Source organism: Adiantum capillus-veneris, chromosome 19 (genome assembly GCF_014529385.1).
Source record: "Adiantum capillus-veneris isolate H3 chromosome 19, ASM1452938v2, whole genome shotgun sequence".
NCBI classification, from domain to species: Eukaryota; Viridiplantae; Streptophyta; class Polypodiopsida; order Polypodiales; family Pteridaceae; genus Adiantum; species Adiantum capillus-veneris.
The window spans coordinates 137,823,117-137,843,733 of NC_140949.1; the positions used below are offsets into that span (position 1 = coordinate 137,823,117).

General features: G+C 44.2%; 1 protein-coding gene across 1 annotated transcript in view; it reads right to left on the reverse strand.

Moving 5' to 3' along the window:
- RAP (RAP domain-containing protein) overlaps window positions 1-20,116 on the reverse strand; it is a 55,948-nt gene extending 35,832 nt beyond the window's left edge. The window contains exons 1-2 of the mRNA XM_086491319.1: window positions 18,013-20,116; window positions 17,778-17,860 (exon numbers count right to left, since the gene is read on the reverse strand). Coding sequence (XP_086347445.1) covers window positions 17,778-17,860; window positions 18,013-20,068 — 2,139 coding nt within the window. The 5' untranslated portion in view covers window positions 20,069-20,116. The remainder of the gene's footprint in view (window positions 1-17,777; window positions 17,861-18,012) is intronic.
- Between the last annotated feature and the right edge of the window lie 501 nt (window positions 20,117-20,617).

Sequence of the window (20,617 nt, forward strand, 5' to 3'; positions counted from 1 at the left end):
AAATCTATTGTGATCTGTGAATTGTTTTCAAGTGGTTAGTTGGTGCTGTCGCGGTTGATTCTTGACTTGGAGTGTCCAAGTCTGTTACAGTGGTATCAGAGCACGGCTGATTTCTCTTCTACGGGAAATCCGATCCCCGAATTTCTTTTCCGCGGCACCTATGGCTTCAGGCAATGATCAGTCGACTCCTTCTGCATCTGGAGATGCAGGCTGGGATCACAACGAAGATTCAGACAGAGAGTATGGCCCGCCTCGGCCTACTCAGGCGGAGCAAAGAGAGATGGAGCGTCGTCAATTGATTGGCGATGCAACAAAGATGATGCGCAATTTTGCCAACGACCCGAAGATGGCAAAATATATGAACAAGACCTCTTTGGAAGAGGTACAGACGGAGTGGCAGAGAACCACAACACCACTCCCGAAACCCGCTCTCAAGAAACCTTCTGCCTCCAAGAAATATACGGAGAAGGAACTGGAGAACGTGAGTGATGCATGGATTACTCAGCTTTTTGACACGCAAAAGAAAGCCAAAAAGCACGGCAAAAAGCAGAAGAAAGGCACTGACTTCCCAGAATATTTGGGTCGTCGGTCGACATTTGACAAGGCAAAGAAATTGAAGAAGCGCGTCAAGTTTGAAGACCTACCCAGTTCTTCTTCTTCTTCTTCTGATAGTTCTTCTAGCTCCTCGGATTCGAGCGAAGAAGACAGAAAAGGTAAAAAAGCGAAGCAAGAAGCAACGCTTTGGAAAGGGCAAGAGAAAGGCAAAGAAGGCTAAATCTCGCCCAGAGACTGACAGTTCTACTGAGGACTCGTCTACAGACAACTCAGATTCCGATGACGAAAAGTTTTATGCGAACAAGAAGAATTTTTACAAAGCCAACCAGTATGACTTTCTCGAAGATAAAAGCAAGAAAGTCCGAGAGTTTAAGGAAGGTGGCCACTCGATCAAGTTTGATACTTTTCAGGATACTCGGATGCTTCGAAGGCTTTGTCTTTTATACAGCAGTTTGACATCGCTTTCGCGGGAGGACGCTATTCAGAGCACTCCAAGATTCGGAGAGCTGCCTCTTACTTTAAGGGGAATGCTCGTACTTGGTGGTCCACGCTTCTATTAAGCAAGACTGTGCCAGTTACATGGCTGAAATTCAAGAGGCTTTTTATTTCTTCTTGGTTGACTCAAGAGTTTGAGCGAGATATACGAGCTGCTTGGAACCATCTCCGGATGACCAAGAGCGATACAGTGAATTCTTATTGTGAAAGATTCTGGAGCTCTTTTCTACCCGCCTCTTCATTCAAGAAGATCTCGTTCAGAGAACAGATTGAGCGGTTTACCTTGGGTCTACCTACAGAGATCCGAAATCACTGCTTGGAACAGAAGTCGGCTTCTGTTCAGGAGTTGATGAGTCATGCGAAGCGGGGCTTTGCCATTCACTCTGGCAGTCTGACCTACCCCACAGATGAGGCCATGACACAACGAGCCGAACAGACTTCTGGGAATGAAAGTAGAATGAAAAAGAGCAACCCAGAGAAAAAAAAGGTTGCACGACCCAAGCTTACTCCTGAGGAGAGAGCTCGCTTCATCAGAGAGGGGAAGTGCTTTGGATGCGGGGAACATGGACATATTTCCGCAAAGTGCCCTGATAAGGCACAGAAAGAACAGAATGATAAAGACGACGACAGGTCTGAGAGTTCGAGAGCAGCTGAGGAATGTCGAAGAAAAGTCAGATAGAAAAGCAGAACTGGTACCACATGGCGTGGGACCTGCACCGAATCTAATGAATGAAAGTACAAACTTTGCCGCTTTTTTTGGGGCAAAGTGAAGGATCAGGAAGCTCTTTTGAAGGAGCCAAGGCCAACTTCTTTTCACTTGGAATTGGCGGCTCGATTTGGAACTACGCCCGAGAGACTGACGCCACAGGCGGAGGTAGTTCGACTGGCACCCTGATGGGATGTTGCCATTACACCAAGCATTGGCAAACTTCGTTTGCAATGACAGGGGTGTTCAGGGCACGCGAGTGACGTTCTACTCGGGATCCCTTGGTACCACAAGAACTACGCCGTGGTTGACTACCGGGCCGAGAAAGCGACTTTGATAAATGAAGGGCTTAGAGATTGTACTTGATGAACTTCAGTTTCTTACTCATTCTTTTGGAAGAGAACTGAACGATGGATAAAGGTTGAATATGTTTTGACTTGATCAAAAGAACGCCAATATTTTTCTCCACACTCATGCCGATTGCTTTTCAGAGGGCCTGAAGATCAAACCATTGATCTGATACCTAGAAGCACGCCACCGAATCGGCCACCTTATCGTGTGAGCCGAGTACAGAATGAAAAGATTATGAACCCAGTGAAAGACCTCTTGGAAAAGGGTCTTGTCCAGCCTAGTACTTCACCGCATTGCTCTCCAGTGTTGTTGGTTTTCAAGAAAGACGGATCTTGGAGAATGTGCATCGATTATAGCACTCTCAACGAAATCACCATCAAGAACAGATTTCCGATTCCTAGGATCGATGATATACTCGACAGGTTACACGGATCCTCGTGCTTTAGCAGGATTGACTTGAAGAGTGGATATCATCAGATCAGGATAGCGCCAGGAGATGTCTACAAGAAACCTTTTCGGACGACTTTTGGGTTATTTGAGTTTTTGGTGATGCCTTTTGGCTTAACCAATGCTCCTGCGACATTTAACCGGATGATGGATAGGATTTTTCGAGAGTACAGGCTATTTGTTGGCACTTTCTTTGACGACATCATTGTTTTCTCGAAGAATGAGGCAGAACACAGAGATTATCTGCCTCTTTCCGATTGGAACTGCCAGATACTTGGAGGATTCATAATGCATTGCATGTGAGTCTCTTGAAACCTGTTAAGGGTGATGTGCTTGATGATGGGGAGCCTGATGAGCAACCCAAAGTGGAAGAAAACAAGGAGATCCTTGTTTCTGAACAGATTTTGGCACATAATGATACGAAGAAAGGAAAAGTCCGAAGGCGGGTTCTTGGTTAAGTTCAAGAACTTTCCTGCATTTGATGCGAAGTGGATGGAGGAGGAGGACCTAGCAAATACTCCTCGGATTATGAAACTTTACCTCGATGTTTTGGTTTAGCATAGTCTACTCCAAACGGAACCCAGAATTCAGCTTGGCCGGAGATCTGGTGCAGTGGGATGCACAAGAGGGGAGTCACTCCGCTCCCTTGTCAACAGATGCCTCGATTTTGATACTAAAGTCACTGATGTCTCTTTGAGCTTCAGGGATACTGAGAGCTGACAGTATTCTGCTGGATGACTTTATGAAATGGAATTCCTGATTATGATACTGATTTGTTCTTGACTTCTTGTGAGTGCAGGAACTGATAGCCGAAATGACTGCAGCATTTTGGTTTGATTGATCTCGAATAGACATGGTTGCAATAGGGGTTAGTCAATCGGACATCGTTGAGGTCCCGATTGGACCTAGATGTGATTGCTAGCTACATTGCCGATAAATCATGGTCTAAGATCCGAATGAATGTTGAATGTCATGTGATGTCCTGTGATGTCTAGTGATGTCCTGTGATGTCGTGTGATGTGACTGTCAATTTTGTACATGTGCTAGATGTGTGTTCCTAGTACGTAGGTACTAACAGTCAGTGTCTGCTAAGACGGTTTATGGCTTTTGTCGATTTTGTAGGCGTAATCGCGGTCGATTACAATGCTTTCAAGAGGGGGGTATGTCACAAAGTGATGACGTGGCAGACAACAGAAACCCTAATTTCTGCCAAAAACCCTAAAATTCAAGCAAACCCTAATTTTTGCCAAAAACCCTAATTTCCGGAAATCGCGGAGGCTGAAATTTTTTATTTAAAAAAATGGAAAATGATGAGCGACGCAAATTTCGCTTTTTCTCTACTTAAATGAGAAAGAGAGAGAGAATGCTTTTGCTTTCATGTTTTGACTCTCTGTGAGAGAGAGAGAGCAATTGCTTTTGATTTGAAGCGTTTGGGGCTCTGCTTTTGGGCATCCCTTGTAACCTTTAAATTAGTGGTGAGGGCCTCACTTCGCAGGGCATCTGGACGCAGAGTCTGAAAGTGAAACCCTAACCGCTCTTTTGTACTTTGATGATTGATTAATATAAAAAGAAATACCGAAAGGAGCGCCAGTCTTTGGGGCCAATATCTCTAGGCACGGAACTCCGCCGGGCCAGTGCAAATCTATTGTGATCTGTGAATTGTTTTGAAGTGGTTATTTGGTGCTGTCGCGGTTGATTCTTGACTTGGAGTGTCCAAGTCTGTTACAGTTTATTTTTGCCTAAATTTCCCGAGGCTCGATTAAGGCAGACGACGGGCAAGAATCCTACGGGACACCAAAAATACTATGCTAAACTAGCAAAAAGGTACTATGGCCTCTTTCAGATTCTTAAGCCAATCAATGAGACGGCTTATCAGCTCAAGTTGCCCAACCACTGGCTCATACACAATGCTTTTCATGTGAGCATGTTACAACCTTACCAAGGAGAGCCACCCCAAGAAGCAACCATAGAAGACCCACCGGAGATTGAAGACCAAGAAGAGGTACTGCAGCCAGAGTCCATTCTCCGACAAGAAGACAAGGTATTGAGAGGTGGTAAGATTATCCGACGATATCTTATTAAGTTTAAGAATTATCCTTTTGAAGATGCTAGATGGATGCAAAGCATACAATTAAAGGATAACCTAAACCTTGTCAATGCTTACAATGATTCCCTAGAGTAAGCAAATGTAAATATGTTTTAAATGATCAATGTTTTTGTCTTATAAGGCTCTTTTTTTCTTTATTGTGCACAAATGTTAAGAAGTATGCATGCTTAGGATCAAGTTTGCGGAGACGACGTCTCCCAAACACCAAGTAGAGCTTGTCGCTCTACTATGGAAGATTGATAGGACTAATGTGCAGACATGCTTGCGGCAGCTTCGGCTCTCAAGCGCCAAATGGATTAGTCATCCATTGTGGAACGGTGTCGTAGGGTAAAATAGGGATCCTATACCCGCTAAGAAAAGGACTAATGACTATGCTTTATCATCTCTACCTCATAGTCGAGGACGACTATGATTTCAAGAGAGAGGTAATGTCATAATAATTAATATCTAATTCTCCTAAATGATTTTCTCATGTTAAACTGATCATTTAATATGGGGAAGTACCACGGGAGAAAAAGCTAGATTATTAGTAAAGCTAGCAGACTGGTCACGGTAGGGAGCCCACAGTAGGGATCCAAAGGGGTACCATCTACACAAGAGCAATGTGCAATGTGCAATGAATGGGCTCCAAAGACCTTAGGGTTCAGCCATTAAGACTTCCAAAAGGTTAAGTTCCAAAATTTTAAAGTGTAAAGTCCAATGGTCAATTGTAAATGGAATCGGATGCTTTGTGCGTGTGCAAAAGGCCAATAAGCTAGAGGACAAAAGCAAAAACGTTTTGGGAAGATGACAAAGCTTAATAAGGACTAGACACACACACACACAAACACACACACACACACACACACTATACACCTAAGCTTATCCTTTCCACAAAGTAAAGAGGACACATGTCAGGCATGCAAAGAAACCCCCAATTCTTGCATGAATCCTATTGGATGGGCACAGAGGTGGACCAATGAGAAGTTAGCTAGTGTAAACTAAAATTTTATTTTTATAAATGCTAAAAAAATAACCAATAAGAAATAGCCTCTCTAAAAGACTATTGGACAGTCAAAAGGTCCAATGATAATTAAACAGTTTCTAAAATTGCTTAATTCCTATTGGCCAAAGGACTAAAAAGTCCAATAGCAAAGCAGATAATTAAATTAATTATTTGGCATTTACAAAATGGAAAAAAGGATGGACACTTGTCACAAGGCTCTTGACTGGGCCTCTCAAAGGCTATTGGCCAAATTATTTACGGGCTAATAGGAAGCCAGCAAGAGTAAAACTCATACTCAAATACTATATGCTAGGCTTTTCAAGGGCCAATAGGAATGCAGCATGAGTAATTGGCAAGGGGGGTCAACCAAGAGGAGAGAGAGGGCTGTTTTGGAAGGGCATTACACTCACACAATTCATGTGTAGAGCAAGAAAATCATCTCCTTCTCCAAGCTTTTAATGGAAAGCTCATCTTCTTCTCCAAGTTTGAGAATGGAGGCCTACACCAACAACTCTTGGATATGGAATGCAAATCCAACCAAGAGCTAAGCTTCAATGCCATGCTTCTCTCTTCTATTATCTAATTACTAAGCTAAGCAAAGCTACGAGAGTAATTAAGTGAGGAAATACTTCTTTCTCGTAAGAATACTCCTTCTTCTTCTAGATCTACTCTCATACCCCGCTAGCTCTCACCATCTTCGAAAGTGTGTGAGGTCTTGGGTCTGAGACCAATGAGTAACTAATGTTATGTGTTATCACATGTAAGTTTGGTGCATGAAGCTTCCATCTTCATAGCACCGACGAGTTTTGACCAAGGAACACAAAGAATTGTAAAAGTCTCTCTTAATGGGAGAAGTTATAATACAAATGTCTAATGGAGGAGAGACCGGTCCATGTAAATCCGGTCCTCAATAGTTGTCAATTGTTCTATTTCTCTCTTGTTTTCAAGTATTGTTATGCCAAACTAATTAGGTGTTATGCTAATGTTGTTATCTCCAACCAAGCACTCTTGTATGCTCATTAGGAATTTGCTCTTAATGAAATGCTCATTATGTTAAGTTATTTTCTGCTATTAAGTTTGAAGACAAAGAGCGATACAGTGAATTCTTATTGTGAAAGATTCTGGAGCTCTTTTCTACCCGCCTCTTCATTCAAGAAGATCTCGTTCAGAGAACAGATTGAGCAGTTTACCTTGGGTCTACCTACAGAGATCCGAAATCACTGCTTGGAATAGAAGTCAGCTTCTGTTCAGGACTTGATGAGTCATGTGAAGCGGGGCTTTGCCATTCACTCTGGCAGTCTGACCTACCCCACAGATGAGGCCATGACACAACGAGCCGAACAGACTTCTTGTAATGAAAGTAGAATGAAAAAGAGCAACCCAGAGAAAAAAAAGGTTGCACGACCCAAGCTTACTCCTGAGGAGAGAGCTCGCTTCATCAGAGAGGGGAAGTGCTTTGGATGCGGGGAACATGGACATATTTCCGCAAAGTGCCCTGATAAGGCACAGAAAGAACAGAATGATAAAGACGACGACATGTCTGAGAGTTCGAGAGCAGCTGAGGAATGTCGCAGAAAAGGCAGATAGAAAAGCAGAACTGGTACCACATGGCGTGGGACCTGCACCGAATCTAATGAATGAAAGTACAAACTTTGCCGCTTTTTTTGGGGCAAAGTGAAGGATCAGGAAGCTCTTTTGAAGGAGCCAAGGCCAACTTCTTTTCACTTGGAATTGGCGGCTCGATTTGGAACTACGCCCGAGAGACTGACGCCACAGGCGGAGGTAGTTCGACTGGCACTCTGATGGGATGTTGCCATTACACCGAGCATTGGCAAACTTCGTTTGCAATGACAGGGGTGTTCAGGGCACGCGAGTGATGTTCTACTCGGGATCCCTTGGTACCACAAGAACTACGCCGTGGTTGACTACCGGGCCGAGAAAGCGACTTTGATAAATGAAGGGCTTAGAGATTGTACTTGATGAACTTTAGTTTCTTACTCATTCTTTTGGAAGAGAACTGAACGATGGATAAAGGTTGAATATGTTTTGACTTGATCAAAAGAACGCCAATATTTTTCTCCACACTCATGCCGATTGCTTTTCAGAGGGCTTGAAGATCAAACCATTGATCTGATACCTAGAAGCACGCCACCGAATCGGCCACCTTACTGTGTGAGCCGAGTACAGAATGAAAAGATTATGAACCCAGTGAAAGACCTCTTGGAAAAGGGTCTTGTCCAACCTAGTACTTCACCGTATTGCTCTCCAGTGTTGTTGGTTTTCAAGAAAGACGGATCTTGGAGAATGTGCATCGATTATAGCACTCTCAACGAAATCACCATCAAGAACAGAATAGATTTCAGATTCCTAGGATCGATGATATACTCGACAAGTTACAAGGATCCTCGTGCTTCAGCAGGATTGACTTGAAGAGTGGATATCATGAGATCAGGATAGCGCCAGGAGATGTCTACAAGATTGCTTTTCGGACGACTTTTGGGTTATTTGAGTTTTTGGTGATGCCTTTTGGCTTAACCAATGCTCCCGCGACATCTAACCAGATGATGGACAGGATTTTTCGAGAGTACAGGCTATTTGTTGGCACTTTCTTTGACGACATCATTGTTTTCTCCAAGAATGAGGCAGAACAGAGAGATCATCTGCTTCAAGTCTTTCAGGCATTTCGAGATCACATGCTAGTGATTAATGCAAAGAAAAGTGAATTTTTTCCTACTAGAGATACACTTTTTGGGACACATTGTGTCAGCAGCAGGAGTCCAAATGGACCCGGCCAAGATAGAGACTATCCGTGATTGGCCCGATTTGAGGAATGTCCATGAAGTTAGAAGCTTCTTGGGACTGTGTTCGTACTACAGAAGGTTCATACGAAAGTTTGCAGAGGTTGCTTCCCGTTTGCATACCTTGACACAGAAAGGAGTACCTTTTTCGTGGGGACCCACAGAGGTGACTGCCTTTCGGACATTGAAAGAGAAATTGACTACGGGACCTATTTTGACTTTGCCGGACTTGCAGAAGTCATTTGAAGTATATTGTGATGCTTGTTGTCGTAGTCTGGGTGCGGTCTTGATGCAAGAAGGCCATGTCATAGCTTACGACAGCCGTTTGTTCTCTAGGCCGGAGATGATAGTACAGATTTATGAGAAAGAGTTTTTGGCGGTTATCCATGCTCTTGCTCAGTGGCGGCATTACCTACTCGGAGCGGATTTCACTGTCTTTATAGACCATCAGAGTTGGCGCTACTTCTTGTCATAGAAGCAGCTTTCGGAAAAGCATATGCGGTGGACGAACATCTTGTCATAGTTCCACTTCCAGATTGTCCATGTGCAGGGACAAAAGAATGTGGTGGCAGATGCTTTGTCTCAGAAACCGTTGGTTCTGGCTATTTCCGTGATACATCATAGGAGCTTCGAGGATATGGTCGATCAGTATGCCACAGATACAGATTTTGCAGATATTTTCACACGGATACGGGATGGGGAGACAGTAGCGGGATACTCCCTTCGGGAAGGCTACTTGATGAAAAAGACTATGTTGTGCGTTACACAGCCGTTGAGGGAAAAGGTTATGACCGAATGCCACTGTCCACCTTTTACGGGTCACCGCGGCATTGCTACCACCATGAAAGGGGTAGAGAGATACTTCTTTGGGTTGAGACTCAAAAAGGATGTGGAAGAGTTTGTGCGCAGTTGCTCAGTATGCCAGAAGGTCAAGTTTGACAGGCATAAGGCACAGGGATTGTTACAGCCTTTACCCATACCCACCCACCCCTGGGAAAGTATTGCAATAGATTTCATTTTTGATCTCCCGAGAACACAGAAAGATCACGATGATTTCTCGATTACATGGCACGTCTAAGACTATTGTCTCCGACAGAGACCCCAGATTTATGAGTTTGTTTTGGAAGGCAATTTGGGAGAACATTGGCACGCAGTTGCAGTTCTCGTCATCGTTCCACTTGCAGACTAACGGGCAATTTGAGATTGCCAATTTAGTGATTTTAGATTTATTGAAGTCTTGTATCTCGGATCAGAAGACTCAATGGGAAAAGAACTTACCTTTGGTGGAATTTGCCTACAATAACACGATACACTCTTCGACGCGGAAGACGCCATGTGAGATTGTTGAAAGTGCTGCGAAGGTTCCATCCTTCCTGAGCACGAAAGATTAGATATTGGAAGCGGATGAATATTCGCGAGATTTGGATACGGCTTTTGCCAAGGTTCGCGAGACTTTGCAGGAGTCTCCGACAGAAAAAGGCAGCGGATCACCATCGTCGCGACTTGAAACTGAAGGAGGATGATTGGGTGCTCTTACTTTTGAGAAGGCACGCCTACGAAAGAAAAAGGAAAGGAGAGGCTTTTTCCAAAGCTTAGTATGCGATACTACGGACCTTTCCAGATCACTGACAAGATAAATGATGTCTCCTTCCGATTGAAACTGTCAGATACTTGGAGGATTCACAATGCATTGCATGTGAGTCTCTTGAACCCTGTTAAGGGTGATGTGCCTGATGATGGGGAGCCTGATGAGCAACCCGAAGTGGAAGAAAAGGAGAAGATCCTTGTTCCTGAATATATTTTGGCACATAACGATACGAAGAAAGGTAAAGTCCGAAGGCGGTTCTTGGTTAAGTTCAAGAACTTTCCTGCATTTGATGTGAAGTGGATGGAGGAGGACCTAGCAGATACTCCTCGGATTGTGAAACTTTACCTCGATGTTTTGGTTTAGCATAGTCTACTCCAAACGGAACCCAGAAACTCAGCTTGGCCGAAGATCTTGTGTAGTGGGATGCACAAGAGGGGAGTTACTCCGCTCCTTTGTCAACAGATGCCTCGATTTTGATACTAAAGTCATTGATGTCTCTTTGAGCTTCAGGGATACTGAGAGTTGACAATATTCTGGTGGATTACTTTATGAAATGGAATTCCTGATTATGATACTGATTTGTTCTTGAATTCTTGTGAGTGCAGGAACTGATGCCGAAATGACTGCAGCATTTTGGTCTGATTGATCTCGAATAGACATGGTTGCAATAGGGGTTAGTCAATCGGACATTGATGAGGTCCTGATTGGACCTAGATGTGATTGCTAGCTACATTGCCGATAAATCATGGTCTAAGATCCAAATGAATGTTGAATGTCATGTGATGTCCTATGATGTCTGGTGATGTCTGGTGATGTCCTGTGATGTGACTATCGATTTTGTACATGTGCTAGATGTGTGTTTCTAGTACGTAGGTACTAACAGTCAGTGTCTGCTAAGACGGTTTATGGCTTTTGTCGGTTTTGCAGGCATAATCGCGGTCGATTACAATGCTTTCAAGAGGGGGGTATGTCACAAAGTGATGACGTGGCAGACAGCAGAAACCCTAATTTCTGCCAGAAACCCTAATTTCCGAAAATCGCGGAGGCTATTATTATTATTATTTCTTTTTTGGAAAATGAAGAGCGACGCGAATTTTGCTTTTTTTTTATAAAAAAAAGAGAAAAAGACTCTTTAAGAGAGAGAGAGAACTGATGCTTTTGATTTTAAAAGCTTTTGGGGCTCTGCTTTTAGGCATCCCTTGTAACCTTTAAATTAGTGGTGAGGGTCTCACTTCTCAGAGCATCTGGACGCAGAGTCTGAGAGTGAATCCCGACCCACTCTCTTGTACTTTGAATTGATTAATACAAAAAGAAATACCGAAAGGGGCGCCTGTCTTTGGGGCCAATATCTCTAGGCACGGAACTCCGCCGGGCCAGTGCAAATCTATTGTGATCTGTGAATTGTTTTGAAGTGGTTATTTGGTGCTGTCGCGGTTGATTCTTGACTTGGAGTGTCCAAGTCTGTTACACTGGTCACAGTAGGGTGCCCACAGTAGGGATCCAAAGGGGTATTTTCTGCTATTTTCTGGGTAGGTCTTCAAACTTGACGCGCTTCTTCAATTTCTTTGCCTTGTCAAATGTCGACCAACGACCCAAATATCCCGGGAAGTCAGTGCCTTTCTTCTGCTTTTTGCCGTGCTTTTTGGCTTTGTTTTGCGTGTCCAAAAGCTGAGCAATCCGTGCATCAACCACGTTCTGCAGTTCCTTCTCCGTATATTTCTTGGAGGCAAAAGGTTTCTTGAGAGCGGGTTTCGGGAGTAGTGTTGTGGTTCTCTGCCACTCCGTCTGTACCTCTTCCAAAGAGGTCTGGTTCATATATTTTGCCATCTTCGGGTCGTTGGCAAAATTGAGCATCATCTTTGTTGCATCGCCAATCAATTGACGACGCTCCATCTCTCTTTGTTCCGCCTGAGTAGGCCGAGACTGGCCATACTCTCTGTCTGAATCTTCGTTGTGATCCCAGCCCACATCTCCAGATGCAGAGGGAGTCGACTGATCATTGCCTGAAGCCATAGGTGCCGCGGAAAAAAAAAATCAGGGATCGGATTTCCCGTAGAAGAGAAATCGGCCGTGCTCTGATACCACTGTAACAGACTTGGACACTCCAAGTCAAGAATCAACCGCGACAGCACCAAATAACCACTTCAAAACAATTCACAGATCACAATAGATTTGCACTGGCTCGGCGGAGTTCCGTGCCTAGAGATATTGGCCCCAAAGACTGCCGCCCCTTTCGGTATTTCTTTTTGTATTAATCAATTCAAAGTACAAGAGAGTGGGTCGGGATTCACTCTCAGACTCTGCGTCCAGATGCTCTGAGAAGTGAGGCCCTCACCACTAATTTAAAGGTTACAAGGGATGCCCAAAAGCAAAGCCCCAAAAGCTTTTAAAATCAAAAGCATCAGTTCTCTCTCTCTCTTTGAGAGTCTTTTTCTCTTTTTTTTATTAAAAAAAAGCAAAATTCGCGTCGCTCTTCATTTTCCAAAAATAAAAATAAAAAATTTAATAGCCTCCGCGATTTCTGGAAATTAGGGGTTTTGGCAGAAATTAGGGTTTGCAGGAATTTTAGGGTTTCTGGCAGAAATTAGGGTTTCTGCTGTCTGCCATGTCATCACTTTGTGACAACCAGTCTGCTAGCTTTACTAATAATCTAGCTTTTTCTCCCCTGGTACTTTCCCATATTAAATGATCAGTTTAACATGAGAAAATCATTTAGGAGAATTACATATTAGTTATTATGACAGCAGGACAATATTGAAAGGATTCAGGAGAAGGAGACTCTCTCAGTCTCTTTTTCTCCACAGCATGACACACAGAATTTGCATGATTATGAGAAGCATGATGATTTGAATGATAATGATTTGCATGATCAAGAAGTGATTTCTCACAAGCGTGATGATTTGCATGATCAAGATATGATTTCTCACAAGCATGATGAGTTGCATGTAGATGATGTGATTGTTCACAAGGATGATGTGTTAGTGGATGCTTTTTCTAGCGAAGCTAACCTCGTTGTAGATTCGATCAATCACAAAGAACCAATCTTGGCTTTTGAGTCGAGGTCCAAAGAACCCCCATAGGACGATTCGATCATTCAGGAAGAACCGTTCTTGGCTCTCGAACCTAGGTCCAACAAACCCTCACAGGAAGTATTATGTGTTCGTATGATTGATATGCACGCATTGTTCGAATGTTTCATTCATGATCGTTTCTTGTATTTTAGTAAGCATCTTTATGTGATCCCTTTTTCTAGGCATGACATATTGTATGTTGAGCACGTTTCACTGATGGATGAGCACGAATGTATGCGGATTTTTCGTGAAAAGCTGAAAAGTATGTATGTAAGGAAGTCACATTCCATGTCTCTTCCTTGGCATGACACAGAGAAAGATTCGATCTCATTGTTTGCATGTGTTTGATGAACGGGTTGTCACTCCGTCTCTATGTTCATCTACATTGCATACACAATCTTTAGCGAAGACAAGATTTTTTCCACTCACTTTACATGGAATGGGTATGTTCATGGTTTTGTGCTGGAAATGGTTTCAGGAATTTTCAGCCATGGAGATTCTTGAAGAAGAAAGAAGCATGACTCTAGACGAAGTTGAAGCATCGAAGGAGCCACAGAAGACTGTCGCTTTCCGCGCGGCCCAAAGAAGCAAGCGTTGCAGACCTTTATGAAGTTCAAGTACCGCACGACCCACACATCAGAGTGGGCCGGCAAAGAGTCCCTTCCAGGATTCCGGATGCTATTGGCGATCTCCCTCAACGCCATACAGTTCGGTACCAGTCTAGATTAGAAGTGATATGACACTTTTGTGAGTCTATTCATAGACCGTGCGGCGTGCATGCCCAGTCACTTAGTGTAGATGCATATCTTCTGGTTGCACACAGCATGATCATCAGTATTCCCTTTAGAATCCATCAGATTTAGTCATGAGAATTTTCCAGTGCATTTAGCCTATTTTCCCTATTTTTGACATTTTTCACTTATTATTTTTAAGTGACTTCCCAACACAAAAGTAGGTAGGACAATTTTGCTAAGTTAATATATAAGCAAACCCTAGTTAGCACTAAAGGGCAGAAGAGGCAACAGGAGCTTCCGCTCAACAGGCGTCTTCTCAGCAAGAACCCCTCAAGAACCTCATCGCCAGCATCCCCTTCATCTAGCGTTTTTGGTCATAGCCATCAACTACCACAAGTTGGCGATTTCAGCCCTGCTATCCTCGCCGACAATCCAAGACCCTAGCATTTTTACTAACGCTAAAGAACAGCCCCAGCGTTTTCTGTTTTCAGCCTTGCTTGATCGCCATAGACAGTCAGCCCTAGCGTTTTGGTCTTCACCAACACCACCCCCTTGCCTGGCGTTTCCAGTTTCCCATGATCGCCAGCTAGTTCCCAGATTGGCATAGCGTTTTTGCTAAAGCTCCCAGATCTGCCAGCGTTTTTGGTTTCCAGCCCTTGATGCAGCAGATGAGCAGCGTTTTCAGCAGTTAAGATTTGCAGCAGATTCAGCCCTAGTTGGTTGCAGAAGATAGCCATTTTCAGCCCTCGAAAACGCAGCCAAAACAATCATTTTCAGCCACCGAAACAGCCCTGAAATTCAGCAGTAAGAAGACCACAGATTTCAGCCCTAAAGTCGTCATCGTCATCCCCGTCGTCGTCACCGACATAGTCCCAGGTTGCATCAATCCATTGCATCGTCATTGTACCACTTTGTGCAATCAATAAGTAGACCACTCTCGCCGACGAGAGTGGGGCCTTCGGAGGAGGGTTTTACAACGTCTCTGGTGTCGTATCTCTCTTCTCTCTCTATCTCTCAGTCTCATACACTTGCACGCACAGTGTCCATTCACTTTGTTGTGATTAGCACTTTCCATTAAGAATGGAAGGCTCTCCCTTCCACAAGAACTAAAAGGAACCTTGAGCACAGTTCGGAGCACTCATCTTGAGCAAAGTGCAAACAATCATTCCGTTGCACCTAACAAAAAGATAAATGATGTCTCCTTCCGATTGAAACTGCCAGATACTTGGAGGATTCACAATGCATTGCATGTGAGTCTCTTGAAACCTGTTAAGGGTGATGTGTCTGATGATGGGGAGCCTGATGAGCAACCCGAAGTGGAAGAAAACGAGGAGATCCTTGTTCCTGAACAGATTTTGGCACATACGGATACGAAGAAGTCCGAAGGCGGTTCTTGGTTAAGTTTAAGAACTATCCTGCACTTAATGCGAAGTGGATGGAGGAGTAGGACCTAGCAGATACTCCTCGGATCGTGAAACTTTACCTCGATGTTTTGGTTTAGCATAGTCTACTCCAAACGGAACCCAGAAATTCAGCTTGGCCGAAGATCTTGTGCAGTGGGATGCACAAGAAGGGGAGTTACTCCGCTCCTTTGTCAACAGATGCCTTGATATTGATACTAAAGTCAGTGATGTCTCTTTGAGCTTCAGGGATACTCAGAGCTGATAGTATTCTGTTGGATGACTTTATAAAATGGAATTCCTGATAAAGATACTCATTTGTCCTTGACTTCTTTTGAGTGCAGGAATTGATAGACGAAATGACTGCAGCATTTTGGTCTGATTGATCTTGAATAGACATGGTTGCAATAGGGGTTAGTCAATCGGACATCGATGAGGTCCCGATTGGATCTAGATGTGATTGCTAGCTACCTTGCCAATAAATCATGGTCTAAGATCTGAATGAATGTTGAATGTCATGTGATGTCCTGTGATGTCTAGTGATGTCCTGTGATGTCATGTGCTGTGACTGTCGATTTCGTACATGTACTAGATGTGTGTTCCTAGTACGTAGGTACTAACAGTGAGTGTCTGCTAAGATGGCTTATGGCTTCTATCGGTTTTGCAAGCGTAATCGCGGTCGATTACAATGCTTTCAAGAGGGGGTATGTCACAAACTGATGACGTGGCTATCGGCAACAGAAACCCTAATTTCTGCCAGAAACCCTAAAAATCCTGCAAACCCTAATTTTCAGAAAACCCTAATTTCTGGAAACCATAACCCTAGCTGCTGGCTGAAACCCTAAGTGGCTGGAAACCCTAAAAAAGGCTGGCGCCAGTGCCACATGGCAACAGTACAGATTTCCAGATTTTGTGGAGGCTACAAAAAGCAGCTAGCGACGTTCTTTCTTGCAGCTTTTGGCCACGCAAAGATTTGGAGAGAGAGAAAGAGAGTTGAATTGCTTTATTTTGCTCTCATGGAGAGAGGGAGTGAGAGAGAGAAACTGCTTTTAAGCTTTTGGGGCTCTGCTCTTGGGCATCCCTTGTAATCTTTATATGCACGGTTTAGGCTCACTTCTCAGAGCATCTGGACGCAGAGTCTGAGAGAGTGAAACCGTAACCGCTCTCTTGTACTTTGATGATTGATTAATACATAAAGAAATACCGAAAGGGGCGCCAATCTTTGGGGCCAATATCTCTAGGCACGAAACTCCGCCGGGCCAGTGCAAATCTATTGTGATCTGTGAATTGTTTTGAAGTGGTTATTTGGTGTTGTCGCGATTGATTCTTGACTTGGAGTGTCCAAGTCTGCTCTACAGTCTTCTACTAGCTGCTAGATCTTGCTTCTCCTTGGTAGAGCTTCTTCTTCGGTGAAAACTGCAAACTCTCAGACTGATCTGATTTGGGACTTCAAGAGCCCAATGGAGTGTCTTCTTGCAATCTACACAAGGGAGGGATGGGCCAGATATGAGATCTAACCTATGCTGCAAACACGCAGATTTGAGAGGTAGTTGTGCTGTGATCTTCGCTCCAAAACACTAATCTGAGATCTTGCATGGCTGCAGTTCGTTGGCTAATCCTTTTAACGGAAAAACGTAGGCAACTCCTTGCTCTACACAAGCAAGCTGAGAGCCAGCATGAATTGAACAACGCCAAGTAAGGAGGGTGTAGGCACATCCAAGATGGACTGCTACTTTCCTTCTCGGCTACTTCTTCGACTTGTAAGCAAATGGGGCCCAAGGCGTCCCTTTATACCTGTTTCTGGGAAAATAACGACTTGTTGAATCTATTGAGAAAGTCACTGACTTAATCACTTGTGCCAACTTGAGTACAATTGGCAAGGAGCCCCTTGCTATGGCCATGAAAGCACCCCCAAACGGCCTAAAGGCCCTCCCAAAACCACAAGAGCTCTCAAATGATCAACTAGGTTAGCAAAGAGAGATGTAGAGCTAAAGATCTCTTTGACGGTTTCCCACCAAAATGTGCGAATTGGACTGTCAAAAATCTCCTTTTGTCAGAAATATTACGGTACCACATGATCAGTTCGGTTGCTAGTGTCCCACCTATACATTCTTAAAAACCGTCTTACATGCATGCTTTGTCTTGGTAGCCTATCACTACCATAGCATGGAGCTCCAAGCTCAAGGATGCATGTACCAAGGGCACTTGGTAGTCGATGACTTGCCGCTTCATGTACCTGAAAAACTTCTTTGCTTGCCTGAAACAGAACTGCAAAGTAGCACATAGACCTTAGAAGCACAAGATCCTTTAGTATGAACAAGGCCTTCAAAGGACGGAGGCACTGCAGGAGATGTAGAAACGAGAAAGCGAATCAATAGCACCAGCTGGAATTCCTAAAAATAGAGGCTGCCAAACATTTCAGACAGACCAAATCCAATCCGGAATTGTTGCATGCACCAGAAGTGCCAACAAAGCTTTGTATTGTGAAAAAGCTCAGTGTTACTAACTATGTAACATAAAGCAAGCAAGGCCAGTCTTACCACTTCATAGGAAATTGGCAGAACCCTCCAGCCAGCTTCTGATAAAAGCCTTCTTTTTAGGATAGTATGACCCAACGGTAATCCTGATACCAAAAACACAAATCACGGGATTATCGGAAACCTGTTAGATGGTATCTGAAAGCAATAAGACGGTGATTACACCATCATAGTAACCAGTGACCAAAAGGAAAATACAGATTGAGCTCTTTGAGATGGAAGATTCGAGGTAACTTGCCATTGTTGCGAATAAAATGGGATGGGCCATCAATCTCTATAGCGATTTTTTTCTCAGGAAGGGCGAAATCCAACGAGTAGTCTGCCGAAGTGTACTCAGTCACCCAATCTTGACCCATGCTGACAAGAAACCACTTCACATCCTTCTGATACTCAGAGGGTGACCATATTTTGTGTTTCTGAATCTCCCATGCTCGTGCTGCAGCATCCTTTAACAAAACCCTCAAGGTCGAAGTATGGTGAGAATAACCATACTGCAAGCAAAGGTTTACTTGGTGAATCTGAGACAAATGCCATGTGCTGAGACCACGTGTGCTATCGCTTGTGCTGTTAACATTTTGGTCCAAGATAGACTCTAGCATCTGCCATAAGTACTTGAAACTGGGTCTACCCATTTCATCTAGCACAGCATATGACCATCCTAAGTTTGCCAAATGTTCAGGTGAGGCATTGCCAAAGGGGTTGGAATTGCGAGGAGATGATAGTGAAGACAGAAAATGCTTGAAATGTGGAGCATTCCATTTCAAATCACTGAGAGAATCTGATAAAACCTCTTCTGATGACAAGCAAATGCTATCCAAGGCGTCCAAAAGAGGGTCAGCCGGCTGCATTAGCTCAGCATGTGCCCACAAAACTTGAGCAAGCTCTTGAGAACTGAATGCCTCCAAGGTGTCTACAGCATGGCTGCTCAGGCTTGCAAACACGATAGGAGCTGCATGTTGCATAGATGCATACGCACCTAATGTGTTTGCAACATTTTGAGAGTTAAAGTCCGAAGCTTTTGACAATACTGCATTGGCAATAACATCCATTTCTGAAAGATAAAGAGTATTCCCTCCAATTTTGGAGAGAGCCCAAGCGATGTTGGATAAGCCCTGTGCCAAGCAGCCTGCTAGAACTTCCATAGACCTAGCCACAAGTTCGGCCATAAACTTCTTTCTGGCAAAATCAAGCCTATCACCTTTGGGTGTGCCTGATGTCTCCATATGTTTTGCAATCCGATGAAGCGCCGTGGCTGCGTTCAGAGGGGTAAGAAGAGAAGGAAGCCCTAGCAACCTAACCCTCTCCTCTGCGTTTCCCACAATTTCTAAAACTTCTAGCGCAGTCTTTGCCCCCACCAATTGCTTGTTGAAATTCCGCTCCCTTTCAGATCCTTGTTCTGTTGCATGTTCAAATGCCAACAAGAACGCTTTACTTGTCTCCATCCTATCAAGTTCACTGTTGTTGCTCATTCGTGCATCATCGCCACTGGTATTCCATCTACCAAACTCAATTTCGTCACCCAAAGTCAAGTCATCAATGTTGTCAATTCCATCAAGGTCAAAGTCATCATCCGCAGCAGGAGAACCATCAAACAACACATTTGCTCTAACACTCACAGGATCAGCATCATCAGTAGTACTGGTAAAGCTGTCGTCCTGCAACCTTAAAGCCTCTTCCAATTTTTTCAAAGAGATCTTCGACCGCGCATTCCGGAGGCCAGAATTGTCAGGCACTAGATGCTTCTGAGATTTTTCCTTCTTCTTTTTCCTCTTGTTTTTGCCATTGGAGGTGGGCTCGATTTTCTTCTTGAGAGAAATTGCAGCAGCTGGATTTCGGGCTTCCAGGACACGCAAGGCTCGCTGCCGAGCACGTTCTGTCCAGTCTGGCGCTTCTGCTTCAGGTTTTGAGCTGAGAGGCGTTCCATTTGAGATTTCCTTTCGTCGATTAAGTTTTCTTTGGTTGTGGGGTTGCAAATATAACAAGGGGTTCAGCTCACTCAAAAGTTCTGCTTTCCAACCTTCTTCACCATCTTCATCTGTGCTGTCAGCTGATGATTCACCATCTCCGTCCGAATCGTCAGCTGCTTCTGTTGTCTCGACGGTTTCATTCACGAGTCCCCCGCTTCCTTGTATCCTGCCAATGCTTGGAGAGTGCTGGACCTGCAGGGATATGAGGGAGTGGACAAACGAGGGGCTTGGAGCGCGAGGGCATAGGCTGGAAGCACGCAGCGGGAATGCAACAGGTGACGAAGGTGGAAAGGACGGGCCAGCTGCTAGAGTAGCTGCTGAACCCATACCGCATTGCTATGCAATCCTTGGTGGTTTTCGGCATGCATAAGGCCTTAGGCACGGTTCAGACTGCCCGTTGTAACCTGCCCGAGGCGCGTCTCCAAATGCCGGGCCCGGGCGGCTACCTGGTCCGGGACCCACACTCCGGACAAGTTGAACGTCCGCACTTTTGTTAGCAGGGTGAGAGGCTGAGCATTGATCTCTTGACACCACGTTGCATAGGGTTGCGATGTGTCCACGATTGCAAAACTGATTGGTTGTTGCATTGTGCACTCTTTCTGTACATCACCTTTTACATGCAATGTGCACTCTGCACAACTAGATTTCCACCGCATTTGGGGTTGCATCGTGGTACCCATGCAGTATGTACCCACCCTTAGAAAGCGTTCAAATTGCACACAACCGCACGACGTGCAAGAGCATGCGGTAGAAGCGGTGTATTGCCATTCGTCCAAAATGAGAGAGAGAGAGAGAGAGAGAGTTTCCAAACCTATGTAGTGTTTGAACGTCTGTAGCATAGCTTTTTGATATTAACATAATGTCAATATGTAAAGA